This window comes from Apis florea, unplaced genomic scaffold, assembly GCF_048593485.1.
Source record: "Apis florea isolate Af1SG1 unplaced genomic scaffold, ASM4859348v1 contig_1789_pilon, whole genome shotgun sequence".
NCBI classification, from domain to species: domain Eukaryota; kingdom Metazoa; phylum Arthropoda; class Insecta; order Hymenoptera; family Apidae; genus Apis; species Apis florea.
The window spans coordinates 2,918,417-2,944,927 of NW_028256481.1; the positions used below are offsets into that span (position 1 = coordinate 2,918,417).

The following is a 26,511-nucleotide window of genomic DNA, read 5'->3' on the forward strand; positions in this document are numbered from 1 at the left end:
GAAAGACAATACTACATTATATATTAATAATAAAATAAAGGATTATTAAAATATTGAAATTTTTATATATATATATTTTTTTTAATCTTTATGCAGAAATATAATTCACATAAGATTTTCAAATAAATTGTAGAAATATATTTCAAAATCACTTAATATATAAACATTATTTAGAAATTAAAGTAAATGATATGTTTGCTGGCAGAATTTATATGTGCTATTAAATTACAATTTTATATTTATATTGTAAATATGTACAGAAGCTAAAAATTAGTTTTTTATTTTCATTATATTTTTCATTTCTATTTACTTTTGTTATTAAAGTTAAAAGTCTTAAGTAATAAGATTTTTATTGTTCTTTAATTTCATATTACGTATTTTGATTGATTAAAAGCAGTTTATATTATTATAATTAATATTAATATTAATACAATATGAAAAATCAATGTGATTTTTTGTTTTTTTTTTGTTTTCAATATTTCAATCTTTCATATTATCTTTCACATTATACATAAATGATCACATTGTATACATAAAGTTGTATATGTTGTGTTTCTAGATGCTTAATGTATACAGTTTAGATTGAAATATAATTAGACGAAAATACTTTGAGCATAATTGGTATTTTTTTTATAATTTAATGTCATCCAATTTGCTTTTCATGAATTCCATTTTCTTGCAGTTTTAATGGTTTTATTACATCAATTTCATTTAGTTGTTCTATATCTAATTGTTGCTTTTTTATTTTCTTCGATTTCCTAAAATTATGTAAGTTATATAAATTATTAGTTTTATAAAATCAGAACAAAAAGTTATATATTCACATACATTCCGAATAATTCACCATCTTGTATAGATTCTGGAAGTTTTTTATTTAATGTTTCTGGAAGGAGTAATGACATCGCTCCACCAAAAAGTACGCACGATCCGAAAATAACAAATGGTAAAGGCATCCAGATTTCAGACTGTAACAATATAATTGTTAATTGATGAATATATTCAAAATAATTAGAAAATCAAAATTATAAATTACCAAGTGAATGACATATGGAGCAATTACACCACCAATTCGTGCAAAAGTTGAACTTGCTCCAAGACCAACATTTCGAATAACCGTAGGAAACTGTTCAGCAGTAAAAACATAAATAGCGCCATACGATGATGTAATCGTGAGCTTACCGATCATTGCTAAACATACTATGAGCCATTGAGAATCTGAAAATATTCATAAATTAATAATATAATCAATGATAATTTTATTATTAATACATGCAATAATGTATGAGACATAAATATAAAGATTGTAAAGAAATTTATAAAAAAATTATTTATTTGAATTTTTATTTAAATTTATATTATTTTTTTTTCAATATATTCTTCTTTAACACATATTTACATAATCTAATATTATTTAATTTCATTGTTTAAAACAATATTTAAGTTTTTCCTTCAAAATATTTTTGTTATTTCCCATTGTTTCCTATAAATAGATTTATTATTATTTTTATTATATATATTCATTATTATATTTTTATTATATCTTCTTCTTTATTCATAGGTTTATATTCAATTATGAAATTATATTCATAAACTCATGATTCATCATCAAATATTATCATATTGATAAAATCTAGATTTTCAATCATCCAATAAAAATAATATAGAATAATTTTTATATCAAGTTTCTACATGTTTCATAAAAATTCATAAAATTTTATAAAATTGATTCATAAAATTTATACACTTTTTTTGTTGATATTAAGTTATTCATTGAATATTCAAATAGTATTTCTTTTATCAATCAGTGCAAAATCATGTTGAATAGTTTTGTATGGAAAAAGTGAATCAAAAATTATATTCATTATCTTTTATGTATTTTTTTTATCTATGTTTGAATTATTCTTTTTTGATTGATTAATTCTTTGCCCTTTTAAAAGATTTTTAGACTTGTTAGGTTTGCATGAACAATAAGTTTTTATTAAAATTAATATATATTTTAATGTATATAAATGAAAAATATTATATCATATTATATAGTTCTGAAATTTGAATTAAAATTTGTGAAATTTAATCAACATTATCAGTTATTATGATTCAATAGAAGAAAATTGCCGGTTTTTTCCAGAAAAACAAAAAATATTCTACAAATTTTTTCTACATAACTATTTCAATAATATTTATCAAAAACAAAAATAATAAAAATATAATTTTTTTTTACTAACCAACAGGTACAAGCAAAATACCAAGTAGTGAAAGTCCAGATATTAGCATACAACCACATAAGATGATTTTTCTACCCCAACGGTTTAATGTGAAAATTAAAAACGTATACGCAGGTATTTCAACAAGTCCGGAAATAACAAAATTAACGTAATCATTGCCACCAAGATTAGACACATGCCAAGATAGTCCATAATATGTACCACTATTTACAAGCCTAAAAATAAAAAAAATAATTTTCTTTATGAATAAATATGATAAGAATAATTATGAAAACTGCAAAGAGAATTGAAATAAAAATTACCAATTAAAGAATAGCAGAATACTTTTTCGTCTTAAATTTGGATAACGAAAAAGATCAAATAATGATGGTTTCTTAAAATCTGGTGCACTTTCTTCACTATTATTATTAAGAAGTGTATCTAGAGCTTCACTTTGCATCTCTACGCCATTTTCCGAAGAGGCTCGTTGAAGAAGATCTTTTGCTTCTTGAATCCGACCTTTCGTTAATAACCAACGAGCGGATTCAGGAATGAACCTTGAATAAAATTGAAAAAAAAATATTTAAAAAAATAAATAAAAAAAATATAATTTTATTTAATAATTTAAATGAGAAATATTGTCTTACCACCAATAAAAAAGAAATGCAATACTAGGTACAGTGATAGCGACTTGTAGCATTCTCCAATCAGTTATAAAATATGCGAAACCAGCAGTTAAAATATATCCAGTTGTGAAGAATAATTGACAGCCAACTCCAGCTACCAAACGCTTCCTTGGACCTACCATTTCCAAGGCTGAAAGGCAACGTTGTCGTTCTCATTGTCAGTATTATAACACTATAATATTAAATGATACCAGTAAAGAATGCATGGGATTCATTTAGTGTAAAGATTTGTAAATTTTACCTATTACGTAGGCCACCAAAAAAACTCCACTAGTAGTTGAACCTACTATTAACCTGAAGATTACATAGGAAATAAACTCGGGTGAAATTGCGACTAGTATACCACCAACTAACTGTATAACTAAAGACAGGAAAAAAATTGGTCTACGTCCAAATTTGTCAGACAAAGCACCAAAAATCATCGAGCCAAGCATAACTCCTACCATGAATAACGAATCCCCCGTAGCTCTTAACCATGCCTTATCACAAATTAAATTCCACTGAAAAAATAAAAAAAAAAGCTTCTTATTATTTTTAAAAATAATATTCTATTTAGTTAAATTGATAATTAATAAATGAAAATTGTATAAAAAATTTTAGATTTAAAATTTTAATAATAATTTAGATTTATTATTTTTAATAAAAAAAATATGTATATATTTACCTCAGAAGTAGTGGTACTTTTATATTTGCTTCTATCATAGACATATGCCTCGCATGGCTGCAGTGCTTGAATATTATTTGAAATGAATGGTTTTTGGTTAAATGAATCATCTGTATTGATATGTCTATTAATCATTGTCTCGTTAAAAATATTAAAAATATCCAATCTGTAACACTGTAATAATTCTTGCTGATTGTAATCTAACGGATAACTCGTATTCATCATATATGGAGATAAAAAATATGTGGCATTCTCCAAATTTTCATGTGGTAACAAACATCTAGAATGAAAATTTAATATTTTTATAAAAATATAATTTATTATATAAAAATATAATCTATTATATAGACTACTTAATTAATTATTTATATACAATTAATTATATACAAATAAAATATTCTATTTGAATTGATAGATTTAATTCTCACCGGGCATTCATTTTCGCGCTCAAAAAGACACCAGCGATTTTATGAAAAGCGCAAGATATTGCTGGTAAACAAAGCAACAAATAAATTCTGCGCTGATAGTGGCCAAATTCTCCCATTTGAAGTATAACATCATCATACGCCATTTTTCTTTGATATTTCTAATTCTTCTCCGTTTGCGTCTCCAAATCCCCGTAGCTTTTCTATTCGAGGAATTGCTTTTAAAGCAATTTTTTTCTCTCGCTGAATCCGTTTCGCCGGAAATAATAATTTCTTGTCGCAAGGAAATCTTCAGACCTATTGTCTCGATAAATCAATTCAAATATTTAATTTCTAATTTGAAAAAGCTTCTTTTATTTTCTCTTCTATCTCTTCTTTTAAAAAATGAGTTTTTATTTTTTTTAAAAACTTCGCATATATTTTTTTATTTTTTTTTTTATTTAAAGTTTTAATTTTCTTAAATATCTTTAATTCATAACAAGTTAAAAGTTTGTGAATACTATATCATTTTTATTTAATAAAAATAAAAATTTATTATTACCGATAAAATAGTATACCGATAAATAGTATATATATTTTAAGGTTAATTTTATTTAATGCTATAAGCATTCAAATGTTGAGCTGAACGACTTTAATAGTTTCAGATGATCTGAAGAATCTAGGAGTTGATGATTGTATTGATTCAGATTGATGTACGTGGATCTTCCTCTTTCACACTGAAATTCAGAAATTCAGTAAGTTCATTCTCCAAATCAATCCTAATATAAACTTAAATATTTAATATGATATTATTAGTCGATTATTTATAATTATTTATTAAGTAATATAATAATATATTAATTAAAAGTAATTAAGTAATATAGTTCAAAATTAGTTTGATACTTAAGAACATAAGAATTTTATTTATTTTATATTTAGTTGATATTTGTATGTAAATAATAATAAAATAATAATAATTTTAAAAAAGAAATAAATAATATAAACTATTCATTAGTTTTATATAATTTGTTTAATTATAACTTTTTAATAATTTAAAAATGATTATTTTCTACTTGTAATATAAAAAAAAAATAATACAAAAGTTAAGATCAAAACATATATAACAGATGCTATAATTATCATGATAACAAGATGTAATTGTTTTAAAATGAAGGAATGCAAATCGATTTAATAACATCAAAAGTTTTCCATTCTCAAAGTTGATTTTAACGATAATAGCAAAGTATATTATGAATCATCAGGACTAACTTCACAGTGATATAAATGTCTTGTTCAGATAGAATGTTTTATAATTACTACATGATATGAAGTATTGCGATGTGAAATATGCGAATCATTAATAATTTAACAGATTTAATACTCATTTATTCAGTTTTAATATGTTTGTATCTAATCTACTTTAATTACAAAATGTTATCGAATACAAGTTTGACTAAAACATTTACGATAATATATACATAGATATCTCTATTTATTATAAAAATATATAATATATTATTAAGATTTTAATATATAAATATATAATACTGAGATTATAATGAATAATTTATCGGATAAAAATAATATAAGATAGGTATATGTCAAATCAGATAGACAAGAATATTTATAAAAGTTGATTTTTAAAATAGATTGATATGATACTATATAATAAATAAATTGAATTTATGAAGTGAAAGAAATTTGCTGTGCTAAATATATAGGGTGTTCCAAAAATGTAAGAACATTCATTAACTGAAGAATTAATTTCAAACAACATTTTCTTTTGCAAAAATTTTCGTTACGACTTTATTAATGAATTATTAATAAAAAATATTGACCAATCACTGAACGTGTAACCTAATCAAACCGCGACGATAATGTTGAGTATATACCGTTGATCACAAACAAGTTCAAGCAACATATGCTGAAAACATTAATGTTAAATAATATTAAATATTTTTTATCGATAAAAATTATATTGAATTATCGCGAACAACAAATAAACTATAATATTTAACATATTTTCTTCAACATATGTTGCTTAGACTTATTCGTGCTAATGGTACAATACAACTAACATTACCATCGTGAGTCAATTAGATTATGCATTTCATGATTATATTATTCATTGTTTTTCGTTAATAAAACCATAATGAAAGTTCTAAAAGAAAATATTAATTGAAATTATCTTAGGTTCAATCTTCAATCTTCTCTCAGTTAATTGATATTTTCATATTTTTGAGACAAGTTTCTATAAACTCATTTTAAATTCTCCTGTAAAATATATATTTTTATATAAGATGCGAGAAAAAAGTAATGAATCTAGTAAAAATATAAAATAAAAATATAAATAATGATATCTAAGGTTGCAAATTTTTTATTTTTTTTAAAATAATTTTAGAAATTTTATACAATGTTTATATCAGTCAATTATTTAAAAAAATTTTTTATATAATATTTATGCTATCTATGCCAATTTTAAAGGTTTTAAAAAACTTAAAAATCTGTTTGAATTATAATAATTTTGTTTTGTATTGTAATTGTATTGTAATATATGTAATTGTTTTTTTATATTTTATTGGATATTAAGATTGGAATCATTTATCTTCCAATTTTAATTTTATTACATACAGATTTTATTACATTTTATTACATATGATTACATACAGAACTTTCTTTTTTATCTAAAAGTTATTATTGATATGTGCGTACAGATTCATTGTATTGAATTAGATTCATTGTATGCAACAATTGCCATCTATATTAGTAACGAAATTAAATGATTCTAATCTGATCTTAATATTTAATAAAGTTACAATGAAGATAATTAAATATAATTCAAGCAAAATGATTTTTAAAATCTTTCAAACAATTAAATAATCGATGTATATATATTATGTTGAATTATTTTTAAAAAATATTTTGAAAAAATAAAAAATTTGTAATTTTATATATTGTTATTTTTATTAATTTATTATTTATTATTTTTTTATTATATTGTATGTAAGTAATGAATTTGCTAAAATACAAAATTTTATAATTTATTTAAAAAGATAATTTGTAAATTATCTTGAATTTTTAATAACTAATATATTATATGTTTTATAATAACAAGTTTAATTTTTATACATTATTTTTTACAACAATAAAATTACATTATTATATATCTTTTAAAATAAGTTTTATAAATATGTATCAATGCTTATGAATAATAAGTCTTTAAAAAAAATTAATTGGCTAACAATTGCAATAACAAGCGAATATTAAAAAAAATATATTTTATATTATATTCATAAAAAAAATAATTTCCATCGAGATTGATTAGAGAAGTTTTTTATGAATTTAAAATTCAACTTGATTTTTATTTCATAGATCCAATTAAAAAAATATTTCCAAAATATTTGTTATACCATTTATTATATATTTACCATATATTTTTGTTTTGCATTAAAACTGCAAGAAAATATAAAATTGAAAATCAATAAATTTTACATAAAAGAGATTAGATATATAGTAAAAAATTTAAATATTTATATTAATGAGTAAATATAATATGAATTTATGATAGATATGAACATGTGCAATATTATTTAAATTTCCCAATGAAAATATTTTATATATATGTTGTCACATTTTAAAAAATAGTTATCTGTTATTTACATTTATTCAATGAAATATAAATCAAACATATATTACATTAAACTAAAACTTTTCATATAATTATCAAATCATTTTTTATTTAAAAAATTCTATAATGCAGTTTTATAGGTTCTATAATTAAGCATCTACAATATAATTATTTTGATTTAAATTAAATTTTTAATTGAAAATTTTTTTAAATTAACTTAAATTTTATAACTTAAATTAATGAATAATTGAATAATTAATAGTTTTTTTCAAAAAAAATACAAAGTAATATGAAGCTATTCATGAAACTTTTCATTAATGATATGAATTTCATCTCTTATCATTTATTCCATCCTAAATGTATGTATTTAATAATAATAATAAAATGTATTTAATAAATGTATGTAATAAAATATATATAAATAAATACAAAATTATATGACTTCATTAATTACTTCTTAATATATCAAAATCTTTATAAAAATTTTTTTTAAAATATTTTCATTATATTATATAATTATTATTCAAATTTTATATTTTTTGTAAAATCATTACAAAATAAGTTCCTTTTTAAATTAAAAACTATATTCTATTTTTTACTATATTTTTTTTATTCTATATTATATTTTTCTAACTATTTTCGTTTATAAAATTTCAAGGAAGCATTAATGATCATATATAATGTATACATTTATACTATACATTCTATAACATGGTTTTATGGGTCACAAATATATATGGGTATTAAATATTCTAATTACATTTCGATAATTAAAAGAATCGTACGTGTTTCATACTCCATAATGTATTCACTTATATTGAAAGTTATTAGAAAAATTCACACATTTGTTAGAAAAATTCAGCAGATTAACGAACAAAAATTCAACAAAATATAAAACAATCTTGCACGCACTAAAGCCGAATGACGACTGACGGCGCTTTGGCCGATGATACACAGGAACTCAAGTAAATAGTATGACTCTCGGAGGTATAACAGTGGCGCCGCAACCACCATCATTTAATAATCGAACCTACCCTTCATATCTTCGATTTTCTTTTATGATCAATCGCGATTACCATCCTTTGGGATTTTTATCTGCCTTTCAAAACCGTTACGATTATTTAATTCAAATAATTATTTGAATATTGATCTATTTTAATCATGAAATAAATAAAAAAAATTTAATTGTTGATATTTTATTATTTTCTTTAAAAAAATATCTTTTCAATTTTTTTTTTTTTTTAATTATAACAGATTTTATATCTGATTCCTGATTTTCCTGATATTTTTAAATTCATTATGAATACTTTAAATTTTCGAATTAAAAATATACACTTTATACTTTTTTTGCTTCCTTTTAATTCATCCATAGTATCAAAAAAATTATATTTCATTAATATTTAAAAATGCTTGTTTTTCATTTTAAATTTCTTTATAATTTATTAAAAAAATTTATTTCTGATTATTAAATATCTAAATTTTTTTACCAAAGATTCTTATTTATAATTTTTTAAATCAATCGTCTTTTTGAATTTAATCTTAATGAGGAATCATTAAACCTGTTGCTTCTTGTCCAATCGCGTGACCGTGCTTAATTCGGACGTAAGAATGGAACGAACGGAAATCGTTTGTGTGAAGAACATGTTGAGATCATTGATGTAATAAAAACCCACTGTTTTTTTTTGCATTTTATTTTGCAGAAAATCTTTCATATTTCATATCTGTTATCTTAATACTTATATTATATGTAATGTATATATATAATAAATCCACAAAGAAAGAGAAATTTTTTATTTTTTAATATTAACAATTTTTTTATTAGATCATATAACTAATAGTTCTATATTATTAATTTAAATTTTATATCACTTGCGGTCCATATATATATATATGATGTTTTTTTTAAATTAAAAAAAATGTTTTAGAAATTATTGAGATATTAAATACAGTGAGGAACAAAACTTTTAGTATGATATTTTATAAAAAAATTCATATTAAATTAAAAAAAATGTTTTAGAAATTATTGAAATATTAAACAGAAACAAAAATTTTAATATATCATAATATTTTATAAGAAAATTCACTCAAAAATTCTAATTCTGCTTGAGAATTTTTTTTGTAATTGAGTGATAAGACTAAATTTTGAATATTTCGTTTAAAATTAAAATTTTAAGTGTTGCTTTCTCTTTCTTCAAGTGATACTTCGCTAAAAAAAGAATATTAAAAATCTTAAAAATTTACTATTAACAAAAAAATTGTTATGCATCTATAATCTCTATTATATTCTCTATTATATTCTCTACAACTCATACATTTTCATCAATTTCATCAATTTCAAATCAGAATTTAAATTAAGTGAATTTTCTTATAAGAAAGTGTATGAAAATTTTTATAGCTCATTGTATTTAGATGATATTTAAAATATTTTTTTAATTTGATATCAATTCATTTCTTCAAAAACTATATATAATAGGATTAGGAATAAGTTATGAATTAACAACAAATGCTCTAAACTAAAATTTGTTATATACAAATCACAATTAATGTAATTAATAATAATTATTAATTAACATTAGTTACATTGATCTAATAGAAAATATTATTACAATGTTAGTAATATTGATAAACAAAAAATATTACACGAACTTTTTATTTGCTTTACAGTATATATAATAGGTATATGAATTGTGATAATATATGCATTATAATTTTAGATAATTAGAAACAATTCGATTTTTTAATAGCATATTAATAAATATCTAGTTAAAAATTTTAATTTATTAATTTTTTTAATCTACTATATGCAAAAATTTGAAGTATTTTCTGAAAAAATTAAAATGATTAAACATATGAAATAAAATAATATAGAAACATAATTATGTGTATATATTCTTATTATAACTAATTTCTAACTCAAAAATATATATATAATTTAAATATAACTAAAAAATTACGATTTTAAAGAAAACAAATTCGAATTATTTGAATTATTATACGAATGTGAAAGAATGTCATATTAAAATGACGTTAAATTGGAAGTTTATGATTTGAGAATTTATTAATAAAATTTTTTTATTAAAAATTATAAGCAATAATAATAACTCAAAAATTGCAAATTTTGATTTATATCAATGTTATACAATAAACAATATACAATAAAATTATACAATAAAAATAAGTAATTTTGAAGAATTATAAATTGATCTTTATTTGCAAAAAAGAAACATATATATTAGATATAAATTAATTTACTATAATATATAGAATATTAATTATATTCGTTAAACGTTTAAAAGAATTTTAGAGACGAAAAAAATTAACATTTAAGAAATAATAAAAAAAAAAGTAAACTTAGAAAAATAAATACAAAAATTATTATACAAGAATATCGATTGATATTTATTAAATTATAAGCATTGAAATTGAAAGCAATTGAAGTTTGCATTAAATAGATATGAAATGGAGATAGATAAAAATATTTTTATCCTCATTATATCATGCTTCGTCTCTGTTTCGCTTTATGTATCGTAATTATATAGTTATAATTATATAGTTATATAGTTATATATAATTTAATAAAATAATATTTTTATATACCAACATTTGTATCTTTGAATCAATATTTCTCATGAATAGATAACCTTGTAGAATAATTTCTAATTTGAATTTTATATAAATATTATAAAGTTTATTGTCTTTATATTTTTCGAAATATTTGCTGAAAATTGATTTACATGAATTTATATATATAATTTATATGTATAAAGAATATTACGAAGAATAATACGAAACTGAAACAATTTTATTTTATTATTTCTAGATTTATATCAATTATTGGCATAAATTCATGATTTAAATTAATGCATGCATTGCAATATTTTATACATATAAAATATTTATTTAAATAGCAAAAAAAAATAAAAAAAATAAAAAAAATAAAAAAAAAAGAAAGAAAGAAAGAAATAAAGAAAAATAGAACATAGAATAGTAAATTTTGGGTATCACAATAAATATTTTTCTTGCAAATAATCAAAAAATGTAAACAAATTATAAACTATATATAAATAAATAAAATGAATTCAAAAATTAATAAAATTTTAATATTTTTATTTTATATTTTAATATTTTTTTTCGACAATTAAACTGCAATACAATTTTCTTTTTTATTTTTACTCGCAATAAATAAAATATATAATAAAAGAAAATTTAATCCTGAATTTTAAGATTAAGATCATTTTGCATATATTTCATTTTCATTGATCTAGAAGTATAGAATCATACTATAATGCTTTTTACACTTTTATAAATTCTCTATATTAAAATTTTGATTTTATTATCTTAAAAGATATTCCTAAATTTTTAATTTAAAAATTGAATAGAAGTAAATCATGTACTAATATTTACATTCATTTACAATCTTACAATATTTATTTCAAAAGTATAGAAAATATTTTTTTTAGGATTTATACTTTAAATTGAAATAATGTAAAGGAATATATAATAAAATAAAAATTGTCTTTTTGTGTTTTCTTATAAATTCTTATGTTACGTCTATCTACTACAATTACTTAATCTATTATATTGATTTTAGAGCTTAAAAATATTTCATGACCTTAAAACATCTTTATAAAATAAATTTCAAATGAATCAAAATTTTCCTATCAGCAAGAAAGCATTAATTTTATTCATATACGCAAATGTTGTAAGACATTACAAAATAAATAATTATTTTTAGATAAATATTTCATATGAGTTAATAACTCAAATGAATTATCTTTGTTGAAAGTTTAATAATAATACTAATAATAATATTATTTAAAATTTAATTATTTAAAACAGATTATTATAACAATGAATTGTATAAATTGTTATATAAATATCTCTTGTTGTATAAATATCATTTAAAAAGAGATTTTTCAAAAAATATCATATTTGTATTTTTTTCGAACTCATAGAAACATTTATTTATCATTACTATTAAAAAATATACTAAAACTCCATTTATCTGAATTTTATCGAAATGAAATTTTCAAATAAAATGAACTTTAACTAAATTCCTATGATTTGAACTAGTATCCTTTCTCGCTTATATTATACCAGAGGAAGGCTATGTTACTTAATATACCATTAGAAAGAGAGAACAATTATTTTACATTTTGCGATAGCATATCCTATATTTTTTTAATGTTTCTCAAGACTACAATATATTCAAATTTTATCAATGTATATCTATTATATTTCTTTCTTAATAATATAAAATAAAATCAATTACATTTTTTTTATTTGTAAATTTTTGTTTATGAATTTATTTTAAATAAGTGCAGTAAAATAATAGCATAAATATGATAAAACATTATCAAGATATTATTATTTGACAATAGAGAAATTTCTTACATATTTTCATTGAATTTGAAGCTGAAAAATTGTCTAACATCTATCATGTTAAATTTAAAAGATAAATGAATATAAAATATCGATTTTTGTTATATTTACAAAAGTATTTTATAAAAGAAATACAATAAAAAAAATAATTTTTTTCCAATTCTATTATATAATATTATCCTTCTTTTGCAAAATCAATTTTGATTTATCATCATAACATTCTTTTTTATTAAAATATATTGCTTTGAATTTTTATTTCATTTTTAATTTATAATAAAGTTTTTCGAAAATTCAAATTTTATTTTATAAAGAAAACAAGCTATACAATAAAATTCATAAAAATATTGGGAAAAAATTACTTTCTTTGGAATATTAATATGAAAAATAATTTTTATAGTCAAAAAATACATAAGAAATTTTTCATTGTTAAATAATAATTTTATTAATGTATTTTATCGAATCAGTACTATTGTTATTTTTGCATCCATTTTTTACATAAAATCAAATTTGTAGACAAAAATGTAAATTGCAGTTAATTAACTTTCTTTTATATTATTAAAAAATTATATTATTAAAAATATTATTAAAAAAGAAATACTTTGTATATGCATATGCAAATAAAATTTGACATTACATTAATCTCGAAAAACTGAAAAATAAAATGTATATACTATATGTGAATATCATTGCAAAATATATGATTAATTGCCAATTGATTGCTCTTAGAAAACTATAATAAAAATAATATTTCTTTAATAAATTTTTTTCAATTAATTGGGATTAAAAAGAAAATTTAATAAAAATTTAGTAAGGAGATTTAATAAACACAATATTCAATAAAAACTTTCTTGTAATTTTCAAAAATAAGAATTATTATAATTACATTATTATATATGAATATGAATATTTACTATGTACGAAAACATAACATAACATAGTAGACTAATAATTTGAAATAAATATAAATATGAATATGAATATCTGCTACGAACGAAAACAAACACAAACATAATAAGTTAATACATTATATAATTTGAAAAATTATATGATGAATTCACTTAACTGAATTTTTTAGTTATTTAAATGAGAAGTTAAAAGTAATAGAGATAATTGATAATCCTATTATATGAATTTCGATTATATGAACTGTTTATTCATATAAATGAAATTTTATATTATATGAAGTTACGTTAAAATGTTAATATATGTTAATTCAATACATATATATTCAATACAATTCAATACAAATATCAATAATAATGAAAATAATGAACTATTCTTTCATTAAATAAATAATTTTTTTTTTAAATTAACAAAGCTTACATAATAATTAATTAATATTATTAATTAATAATTAATAATTAAATAAAATAATAATTAAAAGAATAAAAAGTAAAAAGAAAAATTGTTTAATATTGCAGTTTAATAATCATAAGCATATTAATAATTAGATAAACATAATTATGTGAATTAAATCATTTCTGAAGATGCAAACGAATTACATTGCGATATGCTGATAATATAAACCGAGAAAATTGATCGTGTCGCATGTATGCAACGCGCTTAAAACGATAAGGTAAAAAGTGATCGTTTACATTCGCAACATTCCGCGGCAATTCAGTTGCGTAGTGGAACAGAAATGTTCATTCACGAAAAATTTTAACTTGCTACATACGTTTCGATTTGTCTACATTTTGTTCAAATCTATTTATTCAAATGAATGTATGTGGAATAGAATTATGCAAGTATTTTGGCCTGCATAGGCGAGAACAAATACAAAATATTTATTCAATAGATTTAAATTAGAATTTATTATATTATATATGTATAGAAAAAGCAAATTGAAAGTTTTATAATAATTCTTCGGATAAATTGTTCAGTCATAATGGAATTTTGATTTGTATTTGATAAAAACTGTAAATTATAAGAAAAGAAAAATAAATTTCTTTATTTAAATAATTATGCCAATCAATTACATAAACTACAATTTAACCAGTTCATGTGAATAAAATTTTTTTTTCTTCAATCATTATTTACACTATGTAACGGTATTATTTAAAGCATTTTTTTTTTAACTAATAATAAACCCAATTGTTAAAATATGATCTATCAATGTATGTATGTATCCATTAATAAAACTATTATCGAAACGTGTGTATGTATTTTAAATGTCCGGTATAAGTGAGATAAATCGGTATATAATATATGTAATCAGATCTGTTGAAAAATAGAACCTAATTATAAAATCTAATAGATCTTCAAATCTGATTTTGACTTTTTTTGAATATTTTCAATATTTGATAAATTAATATGATAAGGATAATTTATTTTGAAATTTTTGAAAAATTTTTCTTTTTGAACTGAAAGAAAAAAATTTACATATATATATAATAATAATTAAACTAATAAAACATTAATTTTTTATATATATGTTTTATAAAAATTTTAAATGTGATTTTCAATAATATAAATATCATCAAATATCAGTTTTTAAATCTTTTATATATTTTTAGATTTATATTTTTATATTTTTTTAGAATGTTTTTTAGTAATTCATTTTTTGAATTTTTTTAATATGGAAAATGAAATTGATAGTGCAAAATAAATTTGAAAATTATAAAAAGTCATAATTGAAAAAGTAAATAAATCGATTGCAAAAAATTATTTAAAACGCAAAAAGAAAAGACAAAATTAAGAAATTTAATTATTTTTTTTAAATTATTTAAAGGATGAGAACAAAAAAGAATTGAGAAGTAATTGTAACAGGTTTTCGTTTGTGAAAAAAAATTGACGAACATAATTGTAATATGCAATTATTTAGATACTTTACTATTTTGTAACATTAAAAATTATAATAATAATATTACAAAAATTATAAATAATATTTTGTTTAATCAACAATCTTAGATCTTTTCGTTTCTCTTTCATCCTTTCTATCATCCTTTTTTAATTCATTTCATATTTGATATTTAGAAGTTATATTAAGATATAATTATATAAGTTATATTAAGATATAATTATATTTTACATATTATAACCGGTATATTCATTAGTTATTCGAATGCTTTGTAAATTATAATAGTATGGAATGAAATTGAAATTATTATATTGAACATACGAATCATCGTGAAATGTTTCTTTTACTTACTTTATTTATTCTTTTTTTATTTGAAAAAATCAATAATATTCAACTATTGACATTTTATTAATATGAACTTAATATTAAACAATTTAAATTTATTCATTTCAATATATTATTTAAATATTTAAATTAGCTTGAAGAAAAGATATTAAAAATTATAATATGATATACCATAATTATTATAAATCATTTAAAATCTCTTTGTTTCTTTTACCATAATATATTATTTAGAACACAAATAAATAAACCAAAAGAAATAGTTGTTTCATTTTTTTGTGTTTTTTTATATTTATGCTTTATAAACTTTAAGAAAAAGTTATGATATTTATATATTATTTTCCACTGAATGCAAATTAATTTGAAAAACCAGTTCTCTATCAATTTTTATATTGATTGCATAATATTTTTTATAATCATGAACTCATTTATATTCTTTCTTTTTTCTTTTTATGTAAATCTATTGTTTGTAAATTTTTTATTTGTAAATAAAAGGTTTTAATTTTTCTTTAATTATAACATTTTCTACTTGATTAAAAAAAATTATAATATATTATATAATTATATATAATATTAAAAATTATAAATTAAAAATTACATATAACATATAATAAGAATTTAAATGGTAAAACTTTTTATTAAAAATAAAATAAAATTTTTAATAACAAAAATCAAAAATAACAAAATTCATTTTAAAAAATGTATATCAAAAAATACATTTTCACATCAATTAATTTTAGCAATTGAATATTACATAATATATATTTGTTATTAAAATATGATATTTAATTATTCATACTCAAAACATTAAAAAATCATTCTATAAAGATAGATAAAAATAGATAAAAAGCATATAAATCAGATTTTTTTAATCGTTTGTTTACAATTTAAATGAATACGGTAATAGCGATAATACAAGGTATATTTACAATTTAAAATTGATGAATTTTAATATAATCTTTGATATTTTTTTTCTATCATTCGATTATCTCATATATCAATTTATAACATAATTGTATATATTGTATTGTATATACAAAAAACTCTTCGAGACTTTTCGTTAATCATCAATATTATTTGCATACATAGCTATTTGTTTATATCGTTATATTGAGCGATTTTATGAATAAATTTATATAATGGAATATTATATGGAATTTTGTAAGTAAGAATTTTGATAGATATGTAAATATTATGGAAAATAATGGAAAATAATAATCTTGAAGAGTATAAAATTTAAAGAGAATTTTTCTTAATTGATTTTTTTATCATAAGCTTGGCAATTAAAATATTAGATTCATGGGAAAACTGTTTGTTTAACATTTAATTTAATCTATATTTATCTATATTTAACTACATTTTTATTTACATTTTATTTACATTATATATTTATTATATTCTTCTATATTCTATATTTGTGCCAAATATTCTATTCTTTTCACAGCTTAGATAATCAAGGTAAATTAAGTTATTACAGTATAAAAAAATAAGACAATTAATATTTTTAGTCATAGTTGATTAATTTAAAGAAAATATAATTGCAATAATTTTTCTAAGCAATATAAAAACAATTCTTATACTAATAATCGAAATAGTGTGAACGAATGCATGTATCAGCAAATAATTCATTTTTTTCGAATTTCAAACTATTTCAAGAAAATATCTAATAATAAAAATAAATAATAAAATTATGAATATAGATAAATTCTTGTTTCGAAAAATATAAAATATAAACTCAATAAATTAATATTTAGTGTTTGGTATTTAGATTAGATTAGTATTATTAATAGATTATATAATATTTTTACAATATTTATACAAAATTTAAAATTGAATATATCGGTGGATTATAATAAATTAATTTATTTCCACTTATAAATCAGATACTTTTACACCAATTCAATATCAAAATAATGATCGAAAAAAAATTAGATTATATTATAAGTAATTTTAATAATATAGTTAATAAATATAAGTTAATAAGTTAATAAATATATAAGTACTTCATTTTAACAATAATTTACTAAATCAATATTCTCTGAATAGAAAAAAGATATATAAAAGATTTTTTGTAATCACAAAAAAAAATGATTATATATTTTTAATTCATTTATATAGTACTTGAAACATATAATATATAATAAGTAAATGAGATTTTTTAAAATGAAAATTATTTATAATTATAAAAATTTTTTTTATTTTAAGAAGTATAAAACTATTATATTTATAATTATAAATAATATTTATAACTATAAAAATATTAATTTCTTAACTCATGTTTATTATTTCATTTCATATTCGACATTTCTTTTCATTTCATGTTTAACTAACAGATATATTACTTTCTATACTTATTCTATATTATTATATTATTATATTCTATATATATTATTATATTCTATACTTTCTATTTAATGTTTCGAATTTTTTATCACTTCATTTCACATTAAAAATTTATATAATTTTTCATATTGGTTTCATCAAATACTTGATAATTAATTTTAAAAAACAGTATTTTTTTTTTTGAAATTGATCAACATTCTTTTTAAATTATTCATTTTAACATGTCTATTCTTTGCATTCATCACTTGCTTCTTCGATTAATGCCAGACATAAAGTTTTTCTTTTTACTTTTTTTACTTCCATAAAAATTCCAATGCACATCCCCTCTATCTCTTTGTCCTTCACATAAAGTCATGACTTCCATGGGCGCCGATAGAATTTTATTGAGATTTAAGAAAATTAAAAATTACTAAAATTCATTAATCATCTTATTCTATTTTTAGAATTTATAATTTTTTTTTAATTTATATATATTTTATATTTTAATTTAATTAAATAAATTTCCAAAAAAATTTTTAATCTTTATATTAGATATAGATTATGAAAAAAGAAAAAGTATAAAAAAAATTAAAAAAATCATTATTAGATAGAAGTTTATTTATTATCAATTGATCATTTATTTTGTCAATTTTACTGCAATTTTATAAGAGATCATTGTAATCATACTTTTTTTTCACAAGTGATTCAAAGATCCATATGCATAAATATTCTCTTCGAATATTCATAATTTACAGTTATGCATATCCATCATGAAAATGAATAATTTCTAAAATAATTATTTGTTCCAAACGATATATTTTTTAAAAAATACAAATGCAGCTAAGTTATATTTAAGTATATATTTCTTATTTATCAAAATTACAATTTTACAAAAATTGATATTTTTGAAAAATTTTAATAATAATATTAAATTATGAATATTATTAATATAAATAATATAAATAGTTTATTTATTAATATAAGTAAATTAAATAAAAAAACATACCTGTTCCTTTTTTGATTAATTCAATTTTAATTTTTTTTTTCTATGAAATAATTAAAAAACAAGAATGAAAAATAACAATTTTTCATTATTTATTAAACTACTTTAATAATTATGTACAAGCAATAATTATATTCTTTGCTAATTGATACTAATAAAAACTAAGAGAAAATAATAAAAAAATAAAAAAGTAAAAAAAATATAATTTGTATCATTTTAAATTATTTTGGAAAAATTATAACACAAGATCGTGTTTATGAATCATTAAAAAAAGAAGAAATATAATATTCTTGCTATACAACAGAAGTTAAAATTAGAATATGATAAAAAAATAATACTGAAACGTCAGTGTGTCGGCGCCCATGGAAGGCTACCCCCTTTTAGCTACTCCCATCGCCGTTGGAGGCCGAGAGAGCAGAGCTCGAGAGCGAACTCGAAGGCTATTTATAGTAGGGAGCGGTTTCTAGTTCCCATCGCGTGAAAAATCGCGACTGGTTCCCTGCGAGCCAAAGAGAAGGAAAAAAGAGAAGGGAAGCTTTGAACTTTGGAAGGAGGTAAATGAAAGGAAAGAAAAATGAGTGATACGATAAGGAAAGAAGATAAGAATATAGAAAAAGACAAGAAGCAGAAGACTGGTTCTCTCGATATAATTCATTGTATTAACTTGCCTTCTCTTATCTATTTACTTCTTTTTAAATGTTTGCCCCAAAAGGTCTAAAGACTTGGGAAGGCCGTTGTCCTTGCAAGGGCGTTCTTATGAACTACACCTGCAAGGAAAACAAAAAACCCGTTTACATCCCCATCTGAGGAAATTAACAGAAATGCAAGCACAAACTTCGGGATTTAGCGGGAAACTAACTAACCGAATTATCTATTTGATTAAATAATAATGTAATTCATAATTAAATATTAAAATCGTTTTATTAACGATATAATTATTAACGACAAATTTTGTAGAATTAATTTGGATAGTTTTTAATTTTGATTTTTAACTTTTTTTTATATTGTTTGAAAAAAATTGTAAAAAAATAAAATTATGATGAAAAATAAAAAATTATGAAAACAGTTATTGAAAAATTAAATAAGAGATTTTTATTATAAAAAATAATTTTAAATAAAAGAAAAATAATTTAATTTTTTAATTTAATATGCAAAAAATATTTTTATAATGAATATAATTTTTCAATCTCCTTTATATCTTATGATCATCTTAAAAACAAAGAATGTGTAATAAAATATTAATTATGAATTTATTTGTTAATGATATTATTTTATTAATGAAATATATAAAATATATATTGTACTATATTATCCTTAACTTACTTACGATTTACAATGACTACGATTACATAACTTTCATAAGATAAATAAATAATACTAAACTAAAAAATGTATATTGATTTGCAATATCAATAATATGCAATATCAATAATATTTTAATAAAAAATAATAATATTTTTAATTAAAAAAAAGAAATATATTATTTTTTATATTTTTTATACTATTATTTGTATTATAATATTTTATTTTTTTGTATTACATTTACAATTCTAAGATAAGTAGTTCATGCGAATATCGAAGCATTAATCATGATTTAAATCACAAATATAAATGTATAAATTATTATTTATTATTATTCATGTAACATTTTATTAATGCAACAAACTGCAATAATAAAAAATAAAAACAGAAAATCATTCAACATTCTTTTCTAAAATTCCATTCTTTAATTTTTTTGCTAATATTTTAATTATATTTATATATATATTAATATTATAATATTTATTAATTATAATTATTTTATAATGTAATATATTATTTTTAAGATTGTAGATTACTATATTTTTTATTAATATGTAAGCTTTCATTTTTATGTCATTTATTCATAAAATAAAATAAATTAAATTTAATAAATTATTATAATAATCAGCATAGTTTGTTTAAAATTATATAATAATTGAAAAAACCTAAAAATATTTTACTGAATGTTGGCAATATCAGTCGTCATGCGATTAATATAATAATGTATCACGCCATCTGAATGAAGATATTATATGTATGTATGCATATATATATATATATATATATATATATATATATATATATATATATATAATACTTAAATATATTCCATTTTAAATAGAATTATTATTCAAATTAAGATTCAAAATAAACAGTATTTAAAATAAGCAATTTTAAATTTTCCAACAATATTTATTATATATATTCCTTATATATATATTTATTATATATATTTCATTTCAAATAGAATTTTTAAAGATTTAAAATAATTAGTTTTAAGTCTTTTAATCATTTTCAAAAATAATAACATAACATAACTTTTTCAAAACTCATAAACTTATAATCAATGTATTTACTGATCAATAATATTTAAAATCAATAATATTTACAATTTTTTAAATGCACTTTCTAATCAGAATATCACTGTATCAAAATATATTTTCACAATTGAATTCCATTTCATAACTTCTTGTCCATATTATTAAATACATTCAAAAAATATTTAAAAAATATAGGTAAAACCTATGGACATTAATTAAAAAATAAAAGATTTATTGTTGATATTTAAAATATTTAATAAGATATTTTTGCAAACATATCCTTTATGATTCGATATAAATATAATATGCTTATAATTAATTCAATAAAATATTTTTATATTTATTATTCTGAAATATTCTCATCAAATGTTTTTATTATCTGAAATATTTTCCCGCGTATATTTTGTATTATAAGCATGCGCATTCTCAAATTTTCTAAGCTACAATCTTGCATATAAGTAGTATGTCAATGACCCAAATTTTTTCAGATAAATAATCAATGATATTAATATTTTTTTTATATAGAATTGCTATGTTAATATTACTTCCTAGCATGTTTAACGTATGAACTTGGACCTCACATTATGATTGACAATTACGAAAATGATTATTCATATGATCATTTTATTGGTTATTGAATTGACCGATGCGGCATCGACTATTCGCCGGCCGGCTAAGTGTATACAGTTAATCAATAAAACTTGACAGGTTTCACGACAAATGAAACAATTTGTGATTTCTATTGCATGCAAAATATAGATTGAACTTTTATACCTGTCTGTCTCTGTCATAGAATCGTTAAATTTCCCAACAAATTGAAGATGAGGAAGATTTACAACACACAGTAAAACGTCAAAAGTACATACGAGCGAAAAAAAGATAGGTCGAAAACCCTATAATACTGACTGCTTTATAAAGCTATCGAAAGATGGCAGCTCATACAATTTATAAATTATTGAATATCTGATAATTTGATCTATAATACATATAATCTATAATACATATAATATGTAATTAGAATGCTCTTTAAACTTTATTTATTATTATGTTATTTATTATGTTATTTATTATATTTTATTTTTTAATTATTTAAAAAAAATTTTTTTCACAAATAATTTTAAATTTGTAAATTTTTATAGTACATATATCATATCTTTCATATAATTCAACAATAATATAAGATCATGAAATTAATTTAATAAAAAATTAAAATATTTATAAATATAAAATATTTATAATACCAAATCTTAATCGTTAAAATTCTCATTGCGATATTAATCGTAATATTAATGAATGTAATAATTTATACTATATCTCAACACAACAATTTATATATATATATATGCATTTTACATTTTCTGTGATAAAAATCATATTATTTACTATAATCAAACATAAATTTAATTTATTGTAATGCGATATTATATATTATATTTACTTGACTTTTGATTGAGTGTCATGTTTACATAAAATTGATTATTGATTTATATAGATGATATCGTTTAATAATATTGAAAGAAATGGATGATTACATTTAAATTAGAATTGTTTGATATTTTATGTAATAAACATAAATAAAAAATATATTAATCTTAAACAAAAAGACAATATTTTTAACGACACATTACAACATATATTTAATGTGAATAATAATAACAATAATAATAATATTGATTTTTGTATCATTTAACTAATATTCATTTTATCTTTAGACTTTATAATATATATATATAAATTCTATATAGAACAAAAAATTTTTAGTATTAAATCACACGTAATCCCATTTGTTTTATATTGTATAATATATTTGTACTTATAATATATTTGTGTTATAATTCGTAAATTATACATAATAAAATATGAATATGTTAATACACGTGTCTCTATATTGAAATTAATATACATTTGTATTATCCATATATTTATATAATCCATATATTTCGATCCCCATGAAAATATTTATTTGTATTTTAATACTTGTATTTTAAAAAATATTAACACAAACATATTAAGCATATGAGCACAATATATTTAATATATTTAATGCATACTAATACATACTACATAATATATTCAATACATTTTCAATATACATTGAGAATAATGATCTATTTTTATTATTTTCTTAAAAATTATTTTATTAATAAATAGTATATAGAATATATGTAAAAGCATTTATTGTTAGTATCGAAATGCAATCGAATATTTTAATAAGCATTGATTGAAAAATCTTTACTTTTACTATCGATATAAATACGGAATCTAACATCATTACATAAAATTGTATCGATATCATTATAAATATAATAAATATATATCTTTTTTTTTTTCGTAAATTAGCGCATTTAACTATTCTCATATCAATTTATAGATGTAATTTTCGCACTGATATAGATATAATGCTTTAACGTAGAACTAACTCTATTCGAAATGATTGGCATTGACTGGTAACAAACGCGTCATCGTCTCACATTAACAGTACATACTCTAAATGGGACCACACAGTCGAGTTATGCGACAACAGAATTGTAACGAGTTATAAAAAGAATCAATAACTGATATATGCTTTTGTTTATAAATGTATATACAATATAAATAGATAAATAATGTAATATAGTATTTACTGTATATAACGAACAGAAAGTGATTTTACGTATAAAAATAAAAGAATAAGATTTTTTTGTCCAAAACTTTATTTTTGAAAATTTAAAAACTTCTTAAATAATTATATTTTATAATAATTATAAAAAATTATATAAATAAAAAATAGGAAAATAATTTGTAACTGAAAATTAGAAAATCAATCTATATACAAAAAATAAATAAATAAATAAAAAATGTAGAATAAAATTTTTTTGTTTATATTCTTGTTTTTAAAAATAATAATAATGAATAATAAAATTAAAATTAAATAATTCTATTTAGAATAGTAGAGTACTTATACACAAATTTTCAAATTTAATTTCCTGAATCTTGAAATAAATATATTTATTATATATTTTTCATTTATTTTTGATTATTGAATTGTCTTTTATTTAAATTTAATTTATTTATACCCAAAATTAGTTATGTATTCTGTATTTAACTAATTTTTAAATTCAATTTTTTTAAAAGAAGTTTCAAATAAAAAAATATTATTCCTTTTTTCTGATTTATTTTTATATATAAAATTATTTTTTGTCTACTGATATTTATCACTTATTAATCGTAATTTATAAATAATAGTTATACATTAATAATATATAAATATAAAAAAAAAATAATTAAAAATATTAACCATGAAGATTAAAATTATACGATTATTTTCAAATGCAATAAAATTTTTTGAAATAACATATGATTCCTTATTTGAATTATAATATTTAAAATTAATATTTAAAATATAATATTTAAAATTTTTTTAGAAAAATAATATAATATATAGTATACATAATACATATACATGTATATAAAATGTAATAAAAAGTAATCTAAATATAATAAAAAATAATCTAAAAAAAAACTTACTTAAATTTTTGATCCGACGAAATTAAAATGTCCCACGATCAATAATCATGCACAAAAAAATAATCATACACATAAAACTATATTATTTCAAACATAAAAAAGTACAAATATAAAAAATTTCACAAATACAATTAATCATTTAATTAACACAAGAGCAAGTTTAAATTTCGGACTAACAATATTTACTAACGATATACTAACAATATATTAGTGTATATTATCGATCAAAAAATATATTCAAATGTATCGTTGTTCACGGACTATAAATATTCAATTTTCCATAAAATTTTAAAAAATATCGAAGGTAAAAAATCTCGTTTATTCCATGGGACAGAATCCTCCATGTCTCGCAAAAGAGAGTTTCGTCCGTTCAAATCACGGTCCGTACCGTTTGAATGTTCGCACGAGCTTAACTGATAATAAAATGAAGCTTCATAATTTCCAGGTCGTGTATACCTATCTATAGTAGGTATGAACCAGATGCCATCAAGGACATGTTGAGCATATTTGTAATTTCGTATTCACATTACTTTTCATTGAAACGAAAATATATTTTTAATACATATATTGTATTTTGTTACTATAAAAAAACATGAAATTGTTGATATAAATTTTGGAAAAAATATTTTTTTCATTATGAAAATTACTGATAAATTAATAAAACGATTCTATTTGTTTGGTTCGGAAAAATAACTTGTTTTTAATATGAGTAAGTACTCTATTATGCAATGAATATAAATTATGAATGAATTTTAAAAAAATTCAATATTTCAATAATAAATTTAAATGCAATAATTATTATATATAATTATTTTATATAATAATAGATTTTACAATAAAAAAAATTATTATAAAATGAATATGATATGCATGTTATATGAATATTTCATATAGTTCTAAATATACTGTTATATATCAAAAAACATCTAAAAATGTTTCAATATCAATAACATCAAAAATGTCTTTATGATATCAATCATGATATAATAATATATTATTATGTTATATCTTATATGTTACTATTGAAAAATTTTTTCACAGATCGATATAGAAAGTTCTCAGTCTCTATTATATGATATTACTAATAAGTATATGTACGATATATTTATCTAAACATAAAATTTTTTACAAATATATGCATATTTTTATAATTGTCAAATCTATCATTATTAATCAGATTTATATTTCTTTTAAAGAATTTTCATTAAGCAACATATATAATGTTTACATAAT

At 19.2% G+C, this 26,511-nt stretch overlaps 1 protein-coding gene across 10 annotated transcripts; it reads right to left on the minus strand.

Moving 5' to 3' along the window:
• Positions 1 to 53: 53 nt before the first annotated feature.
• Positions 54 to 25,697, minus strand: Orct (Organic cation transporter). Of its 10 annotated transcripts, none has more exons than XM_086909519.1 (11): positions 25,480 to 25,697; positions 20,098 to 20,196; positions 3,980 to 4,692; positions 3,552 to 3,831; positions 3,129 to 3,387; positions 2,849 to 3,017; positions 2,525 to 2,758; positions 2,223 to 2,437; positions 1,034 to 1,215; positions 829 to 965; positions 54 to 758 (listed from the first exon to the last, which is right to left on the minus strand). In XM_086909519.1, exons 3-11 carry the CDS (start codon positions 4,120 to 4,122, stop codon positions 644 to 646), a joined length of 1,734 nt encoding a protein of 577 aa, XP_086765645.1. In that variant the 5' UTR covers positions 4,123 to 4,692; positions 20,098 to 20,196; positions 25,480 to 25,697; the 3' UTR covers positions 54 to 643. The 10 variants fall into 10 exon arrangements, with proteins under 10 accessions (XP_086765645.1, XP_086765667.1, XP_086765625.1 ...); XM_086909541.1 differs by lacking the exon at positions 20,098 to 20,196 and having other exon boundaries at positions 3,980 to 4,273; positions 4,518 to 4,692; positions 25,279 to 25,697; XM_086909499.1 differs by having other exon boundaries at positions 25,279 to 25,697.
• Positions 25,698 to 26,511: the final 814 nt, after the last annotated feature.

What these genes read in the sequence shown, in the direction of transcription:
- Orct (XM_086909527.1), bottom strand. Translation starts at nt 4,122, where the DNA reads ATGGCGTATGATGATGTTATACTTCAAATGGGAGAATTTGGCCACTAT. An exon ending in AAAGTACCACTACTTCTGAG is followed by an intron (nt 3,388 to 3,551) that starts GTAAATATATAC and finishes TTATTTTTTCAG; the next exon opens with TGGAATTTAATTTGTGATAA. An exon ending in GCATTTCTTTTTTATTGGTG is followed by an intron (nt 2,759 to 2,848) that starts GTAAGACAATAT and finishes ATTTTATTCAAG; the next exon opens with GTTCATTCCTGAATCCGCTC.